Below are 20,986 nucleotides of genomic sequence, written 5' to 3'. Positions count from 1 at the left end.
GCCAAGTATCACTAGACAGCATCAGGGATTGGTGTGAAGATGGAAGATCTGGACAGCCATTCAGGGTTGGGGGAGGGGTGCAGTGTGACCATCTGGCTCTCTCCCCATCACCAAAGGGATGGTTAGGAACAACCCGGCTGCGGGGCAGGCCAGAGAGGGAAGGAGCGAAGGACCTTGGTGAACATCTCTGCCAGCTCTCTTCTGGCCTCTCCTCATTGCCCTGTGGCTCTTGGTTTCCTAACTTTCTTCATAAAGGTGGCGGGACTTGAGACGAGGGTCAGGGAAAGTCCCTCGATCCCGAGATGTAGATTCTGGTCCAAGCTTGGCCGAGGACAGCCTATGAGATCTTGGGCCAGGACACCACTTAACTACCCTGGGCTTCAGGCTCCTTGCTGGTAAAAAAAACAAAAACAAAAACAAAAACCAAAACCAAAACCAAAACCAAAACCAAACAAACAAAAAGCCTGGGGAGAAAACCTGAATCCCTGTGGGAGGTGAGAAGAGCAAATGAGATCAAGCAGATACAACGTGTAGCCCAAGGACCAGCACACACAGAGCAGTAAATAAATGACGGTAGTGGTGATGGAAGAGGAGGAGGAAGAGGAAGGAACGCGGAGCAACAACCACCAGAACAGCACACAAACCCCTTTCCTTACGTAGACTTTAAAAAGCTCCCAAAACGCAGGTGTTTCCCTAAGCTTAGTCCATAGGACGGAGTGAGCAGTTGGCTCATGGGGGGTCCACACTTAACAAACACGGGCTAATGCCTTCCTTAGTCACCCCCCATACTCCCAAATTCCAGGTCATTTAGACAAAAACCAGGCTGAACTGTATACTTTCACCATCTAAGAAGAGACGGTTGTGGAGCAAATCAACAGTGCAAAACAGTATATTTGCGGTATTATTTCGACGCGGAAGGAACAGTTCCCAACCCAAAGGAGCCGTCATTTCTAACCAACAGCTGACGCGGACACAGGCCACTTCTGCCCACGCACTGGGCTCAGCCTGGGACGCCACCCTTTATTATTAGTCTGGTTCCTGTCTGTTTAGGAATCAATGAAAATGGGTTTGCTTTTTAACAGGCTCCCATTCTAACGTCTCACGCATCTGGTCTAGTCTTTCTTCCCCCAAATACCAGGTCTGGCAGCCAACGCTCTTTAAGCTGGGCCCCTCTTGCCGTGGGAACCCTGTGTTGACTGACTCGCACTCACTCTGTTCAACAAATACACACAGAGATTGGTTTCTTATACACGTCCAACAACAAACACAGCCGCGACGACTCTGCCAGAACACAATCGCCGGTGCCTCTCAAGGAGCCTTCAGAGACAAACACATCATGTGCACACCCCACGCCCTAGGGGGCTTCATCTGACACGGATCCACTTGGCTGGGGGAGCCACACCAACCACAGGGCAAACTTTCCCAAATCCATACCAGGATGCAGCCGCTCTTCAGTTTCATCCCAGCATCCCCTTCCCCCTCCACCCACCCTGCCCCCGACCATCCTCAGTGTGAGTAAATGCAGCTCAGTTCAGGTGCACAGGATCTGTTTCAGCTCTCCCTTCATCTGGTGCCCACCGTGGGAGTTTCTTTTCCTTCAATTTACCTGTGCTAAAGAGGTGAGCTACCTCTCCAGGACCAGCTGCCATGTATTCAGCTCAGGAAGCCGACTACATGTAATTTAAGGTGTATGTCTGAGCCTAGCCAGCACCCCCACCCAAGGATTCCTCAGAAAGGCCCTAATAACAGGTCCAGTGCCCTCAGCCCCAAGCAGAAGTATCCAGTGCTTCACATGCTATAAAAAAGTACTATTATATTAACTACCATATATATAAAAACAGATTTAAAAAAACCAAATTTCTTCTGTATAGTACAGGGAACTATGTTCAGTATTATGCAATAACCTATAATGAAAGACTATGAAAATGAATATATGTACGTACATGTATGACTGAGACATTAATGCTGTACACCAAAGACAGACACACTGTAACTGACTATACTTCAATTTAAAAAAACTTTTTAAAGTATTGCTGTATCCTGCCACCCCATCTTGTTTTTAATGTATTTATTTTGGGGGGAGGTGAAGTTTATTCTAGGAAAAGCAACTCACTGAGAGCAAAAGCCATTTTAAAATTAACTGTTCACTGTTTCTAAGAACAGTTTAGAGCTTTAGCTTTTTAAACTTACATAGTAATCAAAGGAATAAAGCCAACCGCAAAATAAGAACCAACAGAATGCAGTAATCCAATCATAAAGGACAGTCAAATCCCATCATTCCATCTTTGGGTACATGTCCAAAGAATTCAAAGCAGGATCTCAAAGAGACATTTGCACACCCATGTTCACCTCAGTATTATTCACAAAAGCTATGAGATGGAAGCATGCCCAGACATCCCTCAACAGAGGAATGGATAAAGAAAATGTGGCATATTCAGGAAATGGAATATTATGCAGGCTTAAAAAAGGAAGGAAATTCTGTCACATGCTACAACATGAACCAGGCCATTATGCTAAGTGAAGTAAAGATAATATGACTGCAACAACAAAGTCCCACTGTATAGCACAGGGAACTATATTCAATAGCTTGTAATAACGTATAGTGAAAAAGAATATATAAATCTATGACCGAATCGGTATGCTATACACCAGAAACTAACACAACATTGTAAATCAACTATACTTCAATAATGACAAAAAAGATAATGATTCCACTCATATGAACTATTTAAAGTAGTCAAAATCATAGAAACAGAAAATAGAAAGGTGGTTCCCGAGGGCTGGGAGGAGGGCAGAGGGGAAATCAGTGCTTAGTAGGTACAGAGTTTCTGTGTTCCGAGATGAAAAAGTTCTAGAGCTCAGTTGCACAACAGTGTGGATACACTTACTGAACTGCACACGCAAAAATGGTTAAGCTGGTGAATTTAACGTTACCTGCTTTTGACCATAATAATAATAATAAAAAAGATTGCTGTAGATAGTGGTGCAAATGCAAGCCCATCAAGCCCGTCTTCCCTCATCTCCTGACTCCTACTACTTCCTCTTCTCACATCTAACAATATATCGTCTCCACCCAGGGCTCCCCACACACACCCTCTCCCCGGGCACATGCCCCGTGCCCTCATACCAGCTGGCTCGAGATTAAAATGGACCACGCTAGGAAGTGCCAGAGAGAGCACAGCCTATTGTATCGAATTTCCTCAGCCTTTTATAGGGATGCACTGGGAACCCAGCAAGTGTGGGGCAGTAGCCTGGGAACCAGGAGCCTGTGTTGCCCTAAACCCAGCTCGGTCACTGATCAGCTGGAGCAAACTCTTCAGTGGTCTGGACCTCCTCTCTATAAAAATCAGATGTGGGCCCAAGTGATCTCTCAGGTCCCTCAGCTCAGAAAATCTCAAAGTTCCCTGATTCAACTGCTAAAGAAAAGGGGAGAGGACTTAGAAGCCTGTTAATCTGAACCTTCTCCAGTGACTCCTCAAGCCCCTTTCTTATACTATACTCAATTCTTTATTTTTTTTTTTTTGGTTAGATACAAAAAGCAGTTCCTAAAAATTTTTATCAAAATAATAAAACTTTTTTTGTTTTTAACATCACTTTACTTTAATTTATTATTACTATTATTATCTTTTGGTGGGGGAGTTAATTAGGTTTACTTATTTATTTAATGGAGGTACCGGGGATTGAACCCAGGACCTCGTGCATGCTAGGTATGCACTCTACCACTGAGCTATACCCTCCCCACTAATAATAAAACATTATAGGGCAAACTCTACTGATGATAATTTTTGGACACCAAGGAGTGCTGTAGGCCTCCCTGAAGACAGTTGAGTGGCCCTGTTAACTACTTCACGCAAGCCCATGAATGAAGGTGTTAAGTCACTCTGAGTACACAGCATGGAGAGGGAAGGCCACTGACCTCCTCAATGCCTCGCTGCAAACCAACGAACATGACTGAGACTCATTTATGAGCCAGGTGCCAAGGTGGGTACTAGGAGTCAGAGATAATCACCGCTAAACCCAAGGAGCTCAGAGTGCAGGAGGGGAAACCCAGAGCCTTCCAGTTGGCAGCAAAATAAAGAGATTTCATTCTCTAAGAAAACCAACCAGTGCGGAGGGCAGAGAAAGGGGGACCAGGGAAGTGATTCGACTAGTTTCTGGAGTAGTCTGGATAGCCCTTGCCGCCCAAGCCTTACAAAGGACTGTGTCTGCGGGGCAGTAACTACTTGCAGCTGTGACTTGGCTGAACTTAAACCTGAACAGGTGACTTGAAGGTGAAGGCTGATGATGGAAAAGACAGCCTCTTCCTTCCTCCCATAACCAGCACAGTCAGCCACGCAATCCGCTGGAAAAAAAAAATAATTTGACTTTCTACATAGTTCGGTGCCCCTGTCCTTGCATTTAAACAACCCCAAATAGTCAGGAATGGAAGTGTTTAATTTCTCATGATGAGAGTGCCCGGTGCAGACAAGCAGTGGGGCTCAGTCACAGTTTGGGTCACTCTAGGATAGGCAACCTGTCTTCTGCTGTAAACATGTGTCTGATATTAACTTCCCTATGGTGACAGGAACATGCTTATAACGTGCAAAAGAAAGATAAAAGCCCGTATCAGGCATTCATCATCACCACCACCACGCAAGCAACACATACAAAGGTGTCACTGCCTGACTGATTCAGAAACTTTCACCCTGGAAATTCCACCTAAATCGCACACTACTCTTCTAGCAGGACTGACGCTGCTCAGAAGTAAACAAAGTACTTCCCTCTGGGGCTGCCTCTGGTCAGGTTCCTCTGTGCTCCATCACACCAGCTGCTGAGGAATTTACTGCCTGCTGACCAGCTGCTTGTAAGGAAAGAGCTCAAGGGAGGAAGGTTTCGGGCGTGGACAGGAGGAGTGAGGGACATCTCCCCATACTGAGAGCCTCCAGTGTCCCACGTCCTCTGGACATCAGATCCATCAGCTCATCCTTGTAAGCTCCTGACACTCATTCTCTGCTCCACAGAAAAGTTTATTGTTTACTGGCAATCCCAGTACTTGCTCGTGGACTCCCAGCAAACATTTTTTATTATGCAGTCACCGGACCTACATCCCAAGGAAGAAGGGAAACCCTGCACACATCACCAGAACATTTTCAGACGACCTGCAATAATCCCTGGTCCTTGATTTCCAGTGCTTCTTATCGGAAAACTGCCAATTGAAAAAGAAACTCTGTGGAAAAATGCCCTTCACATACATGCATTCAAACATACACATGGTTCATGCAGTCATAGCCCGGTTCCATAAAAAAAAAAAATCCAAAATAAAAGTGATACTTTCATTACTAGTGAAGAGCATTAAATCTATTCTAATTACAGAAAAATACAGTCAGGAAAAGCGGCTCCTGAAAAGAACTGAAGAGGGTAAATGACAGAAAAAAATGATACGCCAACTATGATGCAATTTTTATGTCACATTTAAGAAAGTGTGCTATCTGGGTTTGGGACTGTTTCCATCTGTGTGTGTGTGTGTGTGTGTGTGTGTGTGTGTGTAAGGAAAGGGTTGCTGTCCTCTTCTCCCCACAGGGCACAATGAGACAAGCTGGCCCACAGCACTTCTGCCTGCCACACACAGACACAAGCCCCCCAGAATAGCATACGCGGTCTCTTTAGAAAAGGTATCAAGAAAGTCATAGGAAGGCTTGCTTTTTGTTGTTTTTGCCCTAAAATTTCTGTCTCCTAGTTGGTCCAGGTTCTCCTGAGGTCAGATTTCTTGCCATTAAGCTAAATACGACTGATTTAGTACCCTATTATTTAGTTACCTCTGTGTTATGAAGTGTCAGATGAATTACATTAGCCACACCATAGGATTTTTCTGAGCTCATAGAATAAAATTCATACAGCAAAAGAAACTGGTTTTGGAGTATCAAACTACCGAAGTTCTTTACTCCGACACCCCCTCCACCACGGATGTCCTGCCACCCCAGGATAGGTACAAACACAGAAACCCGAAAGTTCCACTGGGCATTTTTGGGAGGCAAAAAACAAACCCAACCCACCTTTTCAGTTCACGTTAGCCCTATTTCAAACCCAGCAGAATCTTCCCTGATGAGAAACGGTAAAACCTGAGTATAACTGTGAAAACCTAATAAGCAAATGATAAAACACTGTGTCTCCCCTAAACAGATCCTATGGAAAAGCAGTGTTAAAACAGAAAAGTTTTCTCGAACTTCCCACAGATGAAGAAAACCGGTTACTTGTTCATTTTTTTCTGCAGTGTCCACTCCATGAACGCGTATTAATGGGCCAAGCCACAAACAAGCTTCAGCCTCTCACAGAAGCAGCAGGCTTTTTTCCATCTGGGTACTGATGGAACAGCAAAAGCAAAGTGTACAACAAATAACAGGGGGAGATGGACAAATCATTCTGCCTCCTCACGGTGGCAAACTTTACAACAACTTTTCAGAAGCAACAAACCGCAGCACCACTAGCCTTTATAGACACACATATATAATATAAATGCACACACACAACTACTTGGAAGCTAAGTACTGTGTTTGCAAACATCCTCCACCTGCATTGACAATCCTGCAAAACACGGCCAGAAAGCCTGGAGATTTCTACTCTTCCATGTCCTCTCTGCACTGTCAAACTGGGAAGGTCATTTTGCCTGGTCACTTAGATAATTCTCTTTCTCCCTGTATCACAGTAGTTTTCTACTTTGGGAATGTTCAACTTTCATATGCATCAGAGTAAAATAAGCATTCAGCAACTTTATTCACCTTGGTTTAAAAAAAAGAAAAGAAAAGAAAAGAAAAGAAAGAAATTCATTGTGCAATGCCCAGGAAAAGCTGACACCAACACCACGACTGTCTCTCCAACAAGCGCTTGCAATTACAATGGGAGGGGGTTGGGGGGGTGGGGGAATCTGTCTGGTCAGACTCCGGGAGCCCTTAAAAAAAGAAGAAACGATTCCAACCCCAAAGGGGCTGGAGAACTTTTTTTTTTTAAGGAGACCACCCCTCGGGAACAAAAGTTACATTTCAGTCACATGTTGGGAGTGGGAGTAGGGAGCAGGTATTTTAAAAAGCGCACTAATTACGGGGGTGTTTTACAGTCCTGGGGACCACTCGGGTTCCTCCTGACCGACTGTGACGAGCATTTCATTGTCAAAAAGAAAGGGGGTGGGCTGGGGGCGCGGGAGCCGACAGAGGGCTCGGCGGGAGGGTGGAGGGGGGAGTAGCAAGGTTACACTAAAGGGTACGGCAGCCGCCGCGAGCTGCATCTCCTTCCCCGGCGCCCCAAACCATTTCCAGCGAACGGAGCGGCTGCAACAGCCCCCTCGGAACTGAAGAAGCCCAGCACGACTGGCCGGGCCGGTGCAGCTCAAGGTTTTCGACCCGGGAGAGGGGTGGGGGGTAGATCTTTACCTTAATGCTACACTGAGCAGGAGTCTCAGACATGTCTCACAGCGAGAGAGATCAGGAAGTTCTCAGTTTTTTTCCACTTTCCTTTCCTCTCCCCAACCCAGAAACGCTCCACGGCCAGCCGGACGCGGTCATTTAAGAAGTTTCTTGCAGCATCTCTCGCGGCGGCCACCCCGGGGGGCCGCGAGCGCGCGGGGCGGGGCGGGGCGCCGGCGGAGGCGCTGCGCGGGGCGGCGGGGGCGTGGGAGCCGGGCGGCGCGGCGGCGGGGTCTGCAGGTCGCGGCGCGGCGCGGCGACCCGGCGCGCAGCCCGGCCGGCCTCCCGCTCTCTCCTCCCACCCGCGGCCGGCGCCCCCGCCCCCCGCCCTCCCGCCGCTCTCCCTCGCTCGCTCTCTCGAATGTTTTCCTTCCTGGAAGAGAGAAACTGAAAGGCAGAACTGAGAAAGCTCTCTGCTCATTGATCTTGAGAGTTTCAGTGCAGAAACTGACGTGAATTCCCAGCACTGAGCTCTGCCTCTTAAAGGAGCCACCAGGAAATAAAAGCTCGGGTTACAGCCCGGCATCGGGGAAATAAAAGCCGCGCGGGGGGAGGGGCGGGGGCGCGAGGCCGCGCGAGGCCGCGGCTGCTGACGAGGCGGGCGGCGCAGCCCCCCGGCCGGGCCCTCGCGCGGCTCGCGGAAGACAAGCGGAGGGACGTTCCGCCGGGGCTCCAGAAGCCCCAGAGCAGGGTTTATTCGGCGCCTCCCCGCCCCTCGCTCCGTCTCTCGGAGACATTGAAAGGCACAAGGTGTTTGTGTTTACTTAGTTTTTTTTTTTTTTAAACCCTCCGGCCAAGCTCAGACGCAATGAAAATAATTATATAGGAAGGGACATTCCGGTAAGGACGCGGAATCTGAAGGAGGAAATAAAACAATAGCCTTTGTTCTGCTTCTCGGCCGCGGCCTCTTTAAGAGAATCCACCAGGAAATGGGAGATCGGGTTACAGCCCGCACCGGGGCGAAGGGGCGAGCGAGCGCCGGAGCGCGACGCCGCAGACAAAGCCGCGCGGCCGCCCGCGGACGCCGGGGCCCGGCCGGCGGGGGCTTCCCCGCGAAGGTGGGCGCCGCGGAAAGAGGGGGCGCGCCCGCCCCACCGGGGATGCGGCGCTGCCCGGCCGAGCGCGCGTCCGGGAGAAGGGAAGGCGCTGGCTGGGCAGCTCTCAAAGGCAGTTGGGTTCCTTTTCCTGACCCCCCCCTTCCTCCCTGTTTCGAAATCCGCTGTCTTTTTAAAGAAATAGCGGCCGCTACCCACCGAAATAGGTGACTCGACTACAAAGTTGACAGGACGTGTTCCTGAAGATAATACCCCATCCGCAGGACCGCTTCCCTGAAGCCGTCATTGGCCGAGGGGATGACCCCCGAGATCCTGCCGGGGAAGGAGTATTTGGTTGGAAAAACAACTGAAGGAGGGTAAAGCTGGTCTGGCTGAGGGTTCTAGCCTTGAGTACGCGTAGTCTTATCAATTATTTTTGTTATTTATAGCCTCTTAAAATGCTCTGAAGTGTTCACTGCAGGAGGTTGAGAACATTATAATTATGTTTAAATTCTAAACCCTGCTAATACGTACGGGTTACTGTCTAGATGTGTATTAAATTACAAATATGTAAATACATATGTATAAATATAATGTATGTGCATAGTATATACAAATAGACCGGGACAGATTTCCCAGATCCTCTGCGTCCTACGGATCTTTCCTATCCACTTCCCTTCACCTCTCCACATAACAAATTGTGTTCAGACTTTCTCACAGGCTCATTCGAAGAACACTCTAAACCAGACTTTATTTAAGGGATTGGAATGGGAAAGAGTCCTGTTGTTGGGAGAGTAGCAATAAAGGAGTTTTGTGAACCTCCGAGGACCTCAGCGGTTCTCACCACCTGACAGTCCTATCCTCCTCTAGAGAACTCGTGACCACACCAACTCATCTGCCTTGGACCACCTGAAGCCCCTCAACCCACCCCCTCTCACACATTTAAGCTGCCTCAGCTGATGTTGACTTTGGTTCTGATTACCCATTGCTGGGTTAAATCCTAGAAACCTCTATATCCCGTATCAAAATGATCTTTGGCAACTCTCAGCTTTGGAAAAGGGGTGATGGTGGGAATAGTATGTATCTCATAAGATTCCTGTATTAAATAAGCCGATATATACAGAGTTTAATTATCTGAGTGCTTGCCACATATAATGTGCTCAATTAACATTAGCTACAATTATTCAACCTTAGGACCCAATGGACTGTCAGCTTCCATTCTATCTCCTCTTACCTTCTCCAAATGACTCACAGAAGTGGTCGTTTAAATTAGAATGTATGTGGTTCCAAATCAAAAGATGATATCAGCTGTGGCAAAGGTTGCATTTAGCCAGGAGTTGGTGAGCTCTCTCTTAAAAGGGCCAGGTAGTAAATATTTTAGGCTTGGAGCACCAAGAGGCAAAATTGAGAACAAGGTGTAGATACTTAGATAACAAGAGAGAAAACAAATATCTGCAATTATTTAATTGACAAAAAATGTGAAGTGTAATAATAACAGTTGTAATACAGGTCTAATAATGAGAAGAATGGAACTCTTTTTTTAGGGGACAGCATTTCACTTAGTTAAACCCCCGGTGACATTAAATGTTCTCTATCATCAGAATTGATTGCAAATGTTTATCTGTTGATGCTTATCTGTCATGAGATTTTATATATTTCATTTGGAAATATCTTTGCACCCAGATAAGATACTGCCAAATATATCAGTCCATGAGCATATGGTTTTACTTGAACTTATTTACTGCCTGTATGGCATTTATACAATTTTATTAGAATTCTATAAATTCTCTTGATATTTCCACTTTAGAATGCCATCACATTGTAGATTAATCACTTCCAATTGAAAGTTAGATGGAATTGTCTCAGTTGCACAGTGAAGTAGATTTTAAATATGAAAATATCCTTTTCATCTGCATCAAAATCCAAAAAAACACCGTTGGAACTGCAGTTTGAGTTCAGAAAACTAACTGCTGCAATGTTGTGTTAAAATGGAGATCTTGCTTCTTGTTTTAACTTTTGACAGTGTGGGAAGTGTAGAAAGCAGCTTGATATTATTTGTGATTCAAAGAATGTTAATTGTGTCGAAATTATTTAACTGCAGTATAAGCTTCACATATAGTTATATTTTGCCTTGTAGTTTTAGGTTAAATTCATGAAAAACATTAGCAAGTCTGCAGCAAAACTAATTTCTAAAACTCAGTAATAGTGATTGAGGAATATTACTCAGCCATAAAAAAGAATGAAATAATGCCATTTGCAGCAACATGGATGGACCTAGAGATTATTATACTATGAAGTAAGTCAGATGGAAAAAGACAAAGATTATATGATATCACTTATATGTGGAATCTAAAAAAATGACACAAATGAAATTATTTACAAAACAGAGACTCACAGACATAGAACAAACCTATGGTCACCAAAGGAAGAAGGGGTGGGGAAGGGGGGATAAATTGGGAGTTTGGGACTAATGTATACACACTACTATATATAAAATAGATAAACCACAAGGACCTATTGTATAGCACAGGGAAATATATTCAATATCTTGTAAAAACCTATAATGAAAAGAATTTGAAAAAGAATGGATATATATGTATATGTATAACTGAATCACTTTGCTATACATCTGAAACTAATACAACATTGCAAATCAACTATAGTTCAATAAAAAATTAAAAAATATGTATCAACAATGAATGAAGTGAAAAATTAAAGACATTGCCCTTAAAAGAAAAAAAAAATAATGATTGAGAAAAGTTCTTTTCACTCTTTCATTCCTATTCATTTGTTGTTTCTCTATTCCTTATTTTCTGACTTCTTTAGGGTAATAGGGTTTTTTTTTTTCATATTCCATTTAAATTCCTAGATGGCCTTTCTAGTGTTTCTTTTTTATGTTAAATATAGTGGTTGCTCTAGAAATTACAATTTGTGTCTTTAATTATCACAGTCTATCTTCAAATAATACTATTCTATTTTATGACTATATAAGAAACTTACAGGAGTATAATTTCATGTGTCCCTCACACATCCTTTATGATATTGTCCTGTATTTTATTTCTACATATGTTATAAAACCCACCATACGTTATGGAGGTTTTTGATATTTAAAACATTGTAAATATTTGTGTATTATAAAGGTACTAAAATATATATCTCTTTTTAATCTCTTCTGCTGTTTATCCTTTCTGGTCCTTTTTACTCCTTCTTGCAGATCTTGCATCATTTCTCTTTGGCCTCAAGAACTTCTTTGGCATTTCTTGTTGAAGGTAGTCTGTCAGCTTTTTCTGTGTCAGAGTGTCTTTATTTCACATTCATTTTTGTAGGATAATTTTCACTGTATATAAAATTTTTGGTTGGCAGATTTTTTTCCTTCCTTTTTGGAACTTTAAGCATATCATTCCATCTCTGTCTCCATTATTTTTGATTAAAAGTCATTTATAGTTCATAATCTAGTTCCCTGTGTGTAATGTCTTTTTCCCTCTGGCTGCCTTTAAGATCTGCTCTCTAAATTTGGTTTTCAAAATGTTCACTAGGATGTGCCTACATGTAGGGTTTATTTATTTGTTTTTGTATATATTCCTCTTAATGTTGCTGACAGTTCTTGGAATTGTAAGTTGGTATCTTTCATCAGTTTTAGAAAATTCTCGTCTATTATCTCTTTGAATATTGTTTCTGCCCATCCTCTCTCTCCTCTCCTTTTATTACTCCAATGATACAAGTGATAGACCATGTGACATTGTTCCATAGATGCCCAGTACTCTGTTCTATTTCTTTTTTTCTCTTTGACTTTCAATTTGGATACTTTCTATTTATCTCTTTTCCAATTTTATTTTTCCTCTGTATTGTCCAACTTACTGTTAAGCCTATCTAGTTCTTTACTTCTGATACTGTATATTTTATTTTTAGCATTTCCATATTTTATACTGTCCATCACTTTTCTGAAGTTCCCATGTCTTCATACATGGGCTCCACCTTTTAAGCCCTTTAGCATTTATACTGTGATAATTCTACAATACAGGTTTTTTTCTTGGTTAACTTCAGTTGGTTTCCTTTCTTGACCATGGGTTACATTTTCTTGCTCTTTTGTGTGTGTGTTGATATTTTTTACTGTATGCTGGACATTTTATGTAAAAATACAGTAAACAATGAATTAAGTGATATTTTCTGCCCAGAAGGGCCATATACCTTCTATAAGGCCACTAGAATTAGAGCAGAGTTGATGTAATCTATAGGTAAACTAGATTTGGGCTTTGTTGTAATTCTTTCATTTGATTCAATAAACCATGGGCTTCAAATATTTTGAAGGCAGGATCAGAACTCTTCCTACAAGCAAGTATTGTCTTAGTGCTGTTACCCCAGCTGTTCTACCTTGCTCCGTGTCTTCTAGCTTCAAGCCTCGGGGGAGGGTTTCACTTCTTTCCTGCCACGACCTTCAGTCTTTTTTAGCTGAAGGCCTGGAGAGTCATGGGTATCTCTCAGCTCTCCCACCCTCTACAAGTCTTTCTGAGCTTCTTACCATCATCTATGGTGGAAATCTACATGTACACTTCAGTCAGGGGTGAGAACCACTGTGGATCTTTGCTTTGATTTGAAGGATTGTTGTTTTCTGAAATTTAGTTCACTTGGGTATCTTTGTGCTCTCATCTCTCTGATGGTTTTTTAAAGTTATAATCATGTAGATTATCTGGTTTGTTTTTGGTGTTAGGGAATGAATTATGATCTCTTATGACTTTCTGCATACAAACTGGAAGAGAAACCTGAATGTCTAGTCTTTATCCTTCAAGAGTGATGAGAAGGGGCACAGAGTAGGGAAGAATGATCAGTTAAGGATACGTGGAAGTGAACGTGCTTAATTAAAAAACATACAGCCATTATCGTAGTATAAAGTTAGGTTTTTACAACGAGAATAATAACATTAAAAAATACACAAACTGCATAAAGAAACACCATCCATGTTTCTCTGCCAGTCCAGAATTCCTTAACCTATTGAGCATGCTTCTTTCAAAAAGGGTCTGTCATAACTAGTAGGGTGAGAAAGAAGAGTAGAAATGTTTGTGCTTATCCAAATTAGACACTGATTTTTAAATCTTAAGAATCACTGCCTTAAACTATATATTTGCTTTATTATATCAGTCAGGGTGCAATCAGAAAAGCAGAATCCCCTCTGTGTGTGTGTAGTGTTTATAGTATATACATATACAGTGATTCTGTATCTCTGATTGCACACTGACCGATACGGCAAAGGGAATACATGTGGCAGGCAGTCGGGAAAAGCAGATGAATGTAAAGTGGGTGAAACCAAGAACAGGCTAGAACTCAAAAGCATGAGCTGGAGCCCATGAGGTTGGACTGAAACGCATGTCAATTCTCATTGCCTCTGACCTTGACGGCCTGGGTGTCCCGTACAAGCTGGGGCCCTTTGTCGTGGAACTAAACACACACCCCAGGCTCAGGAGCTGCAGAGGCTGAAGGAGAATCTTGGCGGAGATGGAGCAGTCACCCTGCCACACACACTGAGATGAGGCAACAGATACATGACAACGTGTGTGAGCTACAAAATGCTGCTTCATTTCTACCTTCCACATCACACCAGACCCTCTCCCGTGGCCACACAACTGGAAACGTACAGAGAAGGGAACTCTGGGGACGTAGTTCAACTGAGCCAACCTGTCACGTTACAAAGTCACTGATCAGCTTCCCACAGTCACCTCTAGCTGTTACATTTTTAGAATTTTTCAGTTCTCTTTTTCATCTTTTCCCATCTAACCTTCAAATTGTTGTATTCCATATGCCTTCTCCCTATGGCTTCCCAATCTCTCTTACTAATGGAACTATACTATCAACCTCCAAGTTAATGAACCTCAAAATAATTTTTGACATGCCACTCTCTCTCCTGCCATATATAGTTCCTCTTTCCCAGTCTTTCTATTCCGTTCATAGATTCTCCTCTGTCTTTCCAGAAGTAGCAACTCTCCAGTTTAAATTATTGCACTCCTTTTCCACCATCAAACGTCTCTAGTTCATCTGCAAGCGCTACTGAATCTTTTATCTCTGCTCAAATCTCTGACTTCATTACTCCCATTTCTATCCTTAGGTCTTGTTCCATATTACTCAAAACTCCACCTACACACACAAACTGTGAAACTGTTTTCTGTCAAGTAGTACCTGAAAATCACCTCTTTCATAAATCCATCTCACGTGATATAAATGGAAGTTATCCAAAAGATAAGGCGTTGGAATGCTGGAGTAGATTTCTTATGTAAGAACTGTGTGGCTGTCCCCTAATTATGATTTGGGAGGGTACAGAAGACACTCCCTTCAACAAGGCTTTAAGAAATGCATTGTTGTATATTAAGGAAATTAACAATGATTGAAAGAAATGGAAAGATATCCCATGCTCTTGGATTAGAAGAATTAACATTGTTAAAATGGCCATACTACCCAAAGCAATCTACAGACTTAATGCGATCCCTATCAAATTACCCAGGACATTTTTCACAGAACTAGAACAAATAATTCTAAAATTTATAGGGAATCACAAAGACCCAGAATGCCAAAGCAATACTGCAGAAAATAACCCTCCCAGACTTCAGACAATACTACAATACTATAGCAATAAAGCAGCATGGTATTGGCACAAAAATAGACATATGGATTAATGAAACAGAATAGAGAGCCCAGAAATAAACCCACAAACCTATGGTCTAGAGCTGAACCAACCAGCAAAAAAAAAAAAAAAAAAAAAAAAAAGGTGGCTCGATATATTAGCTAGTGTGACTAGTCCTGATGCTCAAAGGGAAATTGGGTTCCTACTACGCAACAGGAGCAGGGTGGAGGAATTCAACTGATCCTCTGCGGACACCTCTTTCTATTCCCACATACTATGAAAAAGGCTGATGGAAAACTAGGACAACCCAATACAGCAGAGCTGCCAATGCTACAGATCCTTCGGGAACGAAGCTTTGGGTTACCCTCCAGGAAGGCTGAGGTGCTTCCGGAGAGCAGAGAATACCGACTGGATAATGAGAAAAGGAGGTTAATAAACGCTGAGGATGACCAGGTGACCAACTGCAGAAATGAGGACAGTAGTAGTTCTGAGTATATTTTCTCTTTGATATGAATATATTCATATGTGAAGTGGGGAGCAGGGGGGAAAGATGTTGCCTTTGTGAGCAAAATACACACACACCCCATTCTTTTCTTTTTTCCTCTCCCATTCCTCTATCTAACATAAAATATTAACTTTATACGTTAGTCTTTAACTTACAGGCTATTACAGGATGAGTGAGATCCAGCTGTAAGATAAATGGACATCATCGAAAGATGGATCTTGTGTGGATTCTTTAGGGGAGATGATCAGTGTCTTTGCGGTTGTAGGAGGGGTAGCTACATCTTAAGTGGAAACCTGATTTTGCTATTATCTGTATTTGGAAATGGTTAAAAAAAGATGTATAGCTGGCAAATTGAAAAACTGTGGACCACACTAAATTGTGCTGCTGTTTTCCAGAATTCCCTTTCCCTTATGGTTCTGCGTTAGAGTGGGCTGTAAGAAGAGCCTGCACGGAATCTGGAAGGCCGAAGTGAAGTAGTGGCCACTGCTTTCAGAAGTTTGTTGCAGTCAGGTGGGGTGATGGTTGGACACAGAGGTCATCACTGGATCCCAGCTTGTCCTTGCTCATCTTAAATTCCATCATCAGCCCACGGAGGCAAGAGCTTCCCCTAGATGTCTCCCAGAGCTCCCTTTTAAAGGCCTCGTTTGGGCATCTGGATACGATTGGCCTCTTGGGCTTCTCTGCAAGCTTCAACTCGTCCACCTATACCAGTAATTCCAGTTGATTGATTATTGCCTGCTCACTGGTATAGTCCACGTAGGCAAGGCGTGATAAACGTTTGACTTTTCTATTTACCAGTTCTCAACATAATGAATGGTTCTCTGTCTCCTCCCAAGGTGACCTACTAGCTTTTCCCCCAAGTAGCTAAACTCATGGATTTAAACAAATTTGGCCTGTTTAATGCATTGCAATTAGTGCCCTCAGGGATGCCCTATTTGTTCATCCTGCCATCTATCCAGTTCTAATACATAATGTTTCATTATCATTTACTACATTTATTGTAAAATTTCCATTATCATTTCTCCTTTCACACATGCATTATTTAAAAGTGTGGTTTCCTTTTAAATTTTCAAGAGCATGGACTTTTTAAAAGTTATTTTAATTTCTTTTTTATTGGTGTCTTAATTTCATTCCAGTTCAAAGATAACTGTCACTTGATACCAATATTTTGAAATTGGTTGAGATGCTTTATGTCCAGTGGACTACGAACTTTTTCTATAAAAAGCCAGATAGTAAATACTTTAAGCTTTGTGAGCCATAATCTCTCTTCACCTTATCAATTTTTACTTTATATAATTTGATGCTACTTTATTAGGTGCACATAAGTTTAGAATTTTTATGATTTGAAGTTTTAAAAAGACATTATGAATGTCCCCCTTTATACTTAATTTTTTAATCTTAATATCTATTATTCTAATAAAAATATAGCCCTGTCAGCTTTCTTTTGGTTAACAGTTGCCTGTTTTATACATTTTTGTCTTTTTATTTTCAAGCTATATTTGTTCTAACATTTTTGATAGATCTCTTCTGACCATCATATGAGTAAACTGAAAAAAATCCATTCTGACTTTACCTGATTTTTTGGTTATGAGTATATGAGTTATCATAAACTCCACTTCTGTATTGTAATTGTAGATTTTTCTGGACTATTTTATATCATGTCCTTTTAAATTTCTATTTGTCCCCTTTTTCCATGTTTCCTTTTTCCCTTTTTATGGCAGAAATGGTCATGATTGGCAAACATTCCTTATGATGCCCCACGTGAATACTTGAGTTAAGGGAGGTGACATGAGCAGCAGAAATGAAAGGGACATGTCACTCTTGGTCCAGAGCTGGAAAGGGTCAGTTGGGGTTTTCCGTGTGTTCTTTTGTCCTGTTACAACCACTCACAACATGCCAGATGGCAAAGCCTTCATCAGTCAAGCCCTTCAGTAACTATGCAGACAGAGCAGGGGCTCCTACCAACCTGCGTTGGTGTGCGGTGAGAGTGAGAAGTCAATCCTGTTTGTGTTATGTCAGTGAGATAACTGAAGTTGATTTATCATCACAGTGCAAAGTAGCCTATGGTGACTAACGTGTTATCTTAAAATCTTTGCAATAATTGTGTTTAATTTTTTCCCTTTTCCCATTTTTTTCCCCTTGGTTTGGAAAGTATTTGGTCTCCTATTTATTTTGTATTAGTGTGGGTGTGTTGGAGGGAATGCGATGTTGGAGATTTCCATTACTGCTTGGGAGCCCAGGATGGCATTAAAAGTGTGTTTGATTCAGGATCTAATTGTTTTTCTTTGTGTTGCTGGATCCTTCAGAATGTCTGGAGCACCACACTACTGCGAGTGGAATCACTTCCTTCTTCTTGCAAATAAACAGACGCCACCACCAATCTCCTGTCACATGCGACGGGTTTGTAGCCCCTAAACCAAAATTCTTTGGCCAGATGTGTTTCTGAATTCAGATATTTTGGATTGAAAAAGGGAATATAGTGTACCTCTGAATCAAATATTTGAATCATTCATCAGCGGAAACAGGTGAATATTCAGAATAAATAAGATAAATACAGATAATCAAACAGCCTCCAAGGGTTCACATCAGATTCCAGCACCGAATTAACTACGAAAAAAAAAAAAACAACTGTTTTTCACAGTTTTCTGGAATTACGAATAAGAGATTCTTGACCCGAATTTCTTTAAATAGGCTACAAAGTAGTAGAGTAACTTATTGTTTTGTTAGTGACATTCTAGTTCTAAGGATAAATTCTGGCCACTTTAGCTGGAATTGGTGTTTTCCAAGGCTCTTTAGCAACAATGAATCTCATGTTGGTTCTTAATAGCAATGTCAAGGTCACCAATGGAGGCCATTTCCTGATGACCCTATTTCAACATCATGTATGCCAACTATAAATTTTAATTTTGGATACAAAATTTCAAGGATATTTATTATACCAACCTTCTTTCATAGGAGGTCGACTTAAAACAATGTAAAGATCTGGAAGCTATAGCATATGAGGGATATTTGAAGAAACCAAGTATGCAAAGGAGTAGAAAGTTACGGACAATGTCAAGTGTATTAAAGACTTTTAGAATTTTAGAAGGAATGTTAGAGGCCTCTTATCTTGACCTTCTATCCTATATAAGAATCCCGTCCTGAAGACTTCTCAGTACATAATGACTGTTCTCTTCCGGAACAAATGAATTTACTGCTTTTTAAGACAAGTTTCCACATTGCTTAATTGCTAAACTAACACATATGTAGTTTTTCCTCTATACTGAGAAGCTTATTAATCTTACCCACAATCTATCTAGGACACACATGCACACTGCATACACACACTTACACAAGTTTTGTTTTCTCCAGGATAAATATACTCAGTTCCCTCAACATATGCAAGGATGAAAATGTTCAAATTACAACTTCGAGAACTAATATCCCAAAGTGGAGGTGATAAAACGAGAGTAAAACTCACAATTAGAAAAAACTTTCTAAAATTCTAAATTTTCAGTTATGAAGCATGCTCCTTTTCAGTGTGGGGAATGTCTCATTTTTGATGGTAATAAAACAGGGTGGGGACCATTTGATCTGAAGGAATTTCTGCCATGAGATAAAAGTGTAACCTTCTGACCTCTGAGTTTCTCCCTAATTCCAAACTGCATGATTCTTTGATTTCAAATGGTTGGGAAATGATGAAACGAAACTTCCTTTCCAGTCTTCTTCCTTTCTCCTTTAATGAATAATTAACCTCACATAAAGTCACCCTTCCTAAGAAGAGTTCTGAGTTTGTAATACCCAGCTGTCCTTTAGTTTGAATTTAAAGGGCAATTTTTACAAAATTCGCAGTACAGGTGCCAAATATTAATTTGTGGTTTCCAGACAGAACATGTGTCCTGTTCTAATCTGTAGTAAGGTATATTTCATAAAGTCAAATTGGATTCAAAAGGAAGCTTTTTATATTCTGACTTGGTATAGATATGACAGTATGTTTTATTAGGATGACTTCCTCATGTGATATACATTATTGTTGTGTTGTCAAAAACACTGTCAGCAATTTAAAAATAAAAAAGATTTTAAAATACTGTTAGCAAAGACAGATATAGTACAGGATAATTAAAGTAACACGGAAAGGCATCTCAAAGGGTGAACAACTACGTATGTACATCTCATTAAACACTAAATAAAATTCTACAAAAGCCTTCTTATGTGACATGATCTGGATTGGGTATTGGTTGATTTTTTTGATGAATGGGAAAAACTGATTAAAATAGCACACAGATTTCTTAAGCTTGTGTTTTTCCTTAAAACACACTAAACAGGAGGTTCAGATCAAGATGGCAGAGTAGGAAAACGTGGAGCACAGCTCTTCCCATGAACACATCAAAAATACATCTCTAGGTGGAACAATTCTCACTGAAAACTGACTGGAAACTGGCAGAAGGACTCCTGTACAACCAAGGCAATAAGAAAGATACATACATAATTGGTAGAAGAGGAAGAAATGCAATCAGGTTGGGACCTGTGCCTCTGGGAGGAGACTCAGAGGAAAAGGGAGATTACACTCGAGGACACCCACCCTGGGGAGCAAGTGATCTGAGCCACGGATTAGATGCCACAGTCCTGGGCTCCTACGTGGGGAAGACAAGCCCCATAGTCTGATGGGAGGACCACTGAGACTCACAAAAGGCTGTAAGAAACCTGGAATTCACTTGCAAGGAGTGTGCTCACACTCAGTTGCCCCCAAGGCAGGGTGGAGAGAAGTCCACTCTACTGGCCGCTGGATTCCCATGACTGCCTCCCTGCATGCCCCAGCCCTAGCTGAGTGAATGCTCTGTCCTCACTCACTCCATGTCACAGCACAGCACTGGCCCTGGGGCACTGGGAAGAGGACTCAACTGTGGGACACGGAGGCAACCGGTCCTGTGGAGGAACCTGGGCCGGTCAGTGGTACCCATTGTTGATGCCTACTCAAGCAGGGCCTCAGAAGCATTCTGGATCTCTGACGGCAGCCACTTCACCACAGCTAACCTCCTAATACACGTCAAGATCCAGGCTGGCCCTGCCAGCTCTGCAGAGCAATTCCGCGTGTGGGCAGGGATGGCAGAAGCTGGGGGCAATGCTCAACAAGTGACCAGGGACAAAGGAGACTTGCACCTGAGGCTGCATTTGAGCAGAGCCATGGGCACCTGTATAGGCAGCTCACTGGACCTCTGCCTGCAGCTGACGCGAGCTGAGAGCCCACACAGGCCCCACTGGCTTCAGCACTCCTCCACCCTGAGGCAAGGGTCTGGGTGTGGGGAGGGAAAAACACAGACTTACAGGGACCAGAGCCATCTGGGCCCAAACATCAGGTTTCTGCTCCAGCAACTTGGGATCACGCCTCACCCTCAATAGGGCAGTGACGGCCGCTGAGCAG

At 42.5% G+C, this 20,986-nt stretch overlaps 1 protein-coding gene across 4 annotated transcripts in view; it reads right to left on the bottom strand.

Annotated features, from left to right (window-relative positions):
- Positions 1-7,598, bottom strand: part of ETV6 (ETS variant transcription factor 6) — a 222,443-nt gene extending 214,845 nt beyond the window's left edge. For all 4 annotated transcript variants that reach the window (XM_031444085.2, XM_031444082.2, XM_031444083.2 and 1 more), the window contains exon 1: positions 7,404-7,598. Coding sequence is in view for 2 of the 4 variants with exons in the window: in XM_031444082.2 (XP_031299942.1) it covers positions 7,404-7,436 (33 nt within the window). In the remaining 2 variants the exon portion in view is untranslated. The remainder of the gene's footprint in view (positions 1-7,403) is intronic.
- Between the last annotated feature and the right edge of the window lie 13,388 nt (positions 7,599-20,986).

The sequence above is a fragment of the Camelus dromedarius genome, chromosome 25 (genome assembly GCF_036321535.1).
Source record: "Camelus dromedarius isolate mCamDro1 chromosome 25, mCamDro1.pat, whole genome shotgun sequence".
NCBI lineage: Eukaryota > Metazoa > Chordata > Mammalia > Artiodactyla > Camelidae > Camelus > Camelus dromedarius.
This window is presented reverse-complemented; position numbering and strand designations above follow the sequence as displayed.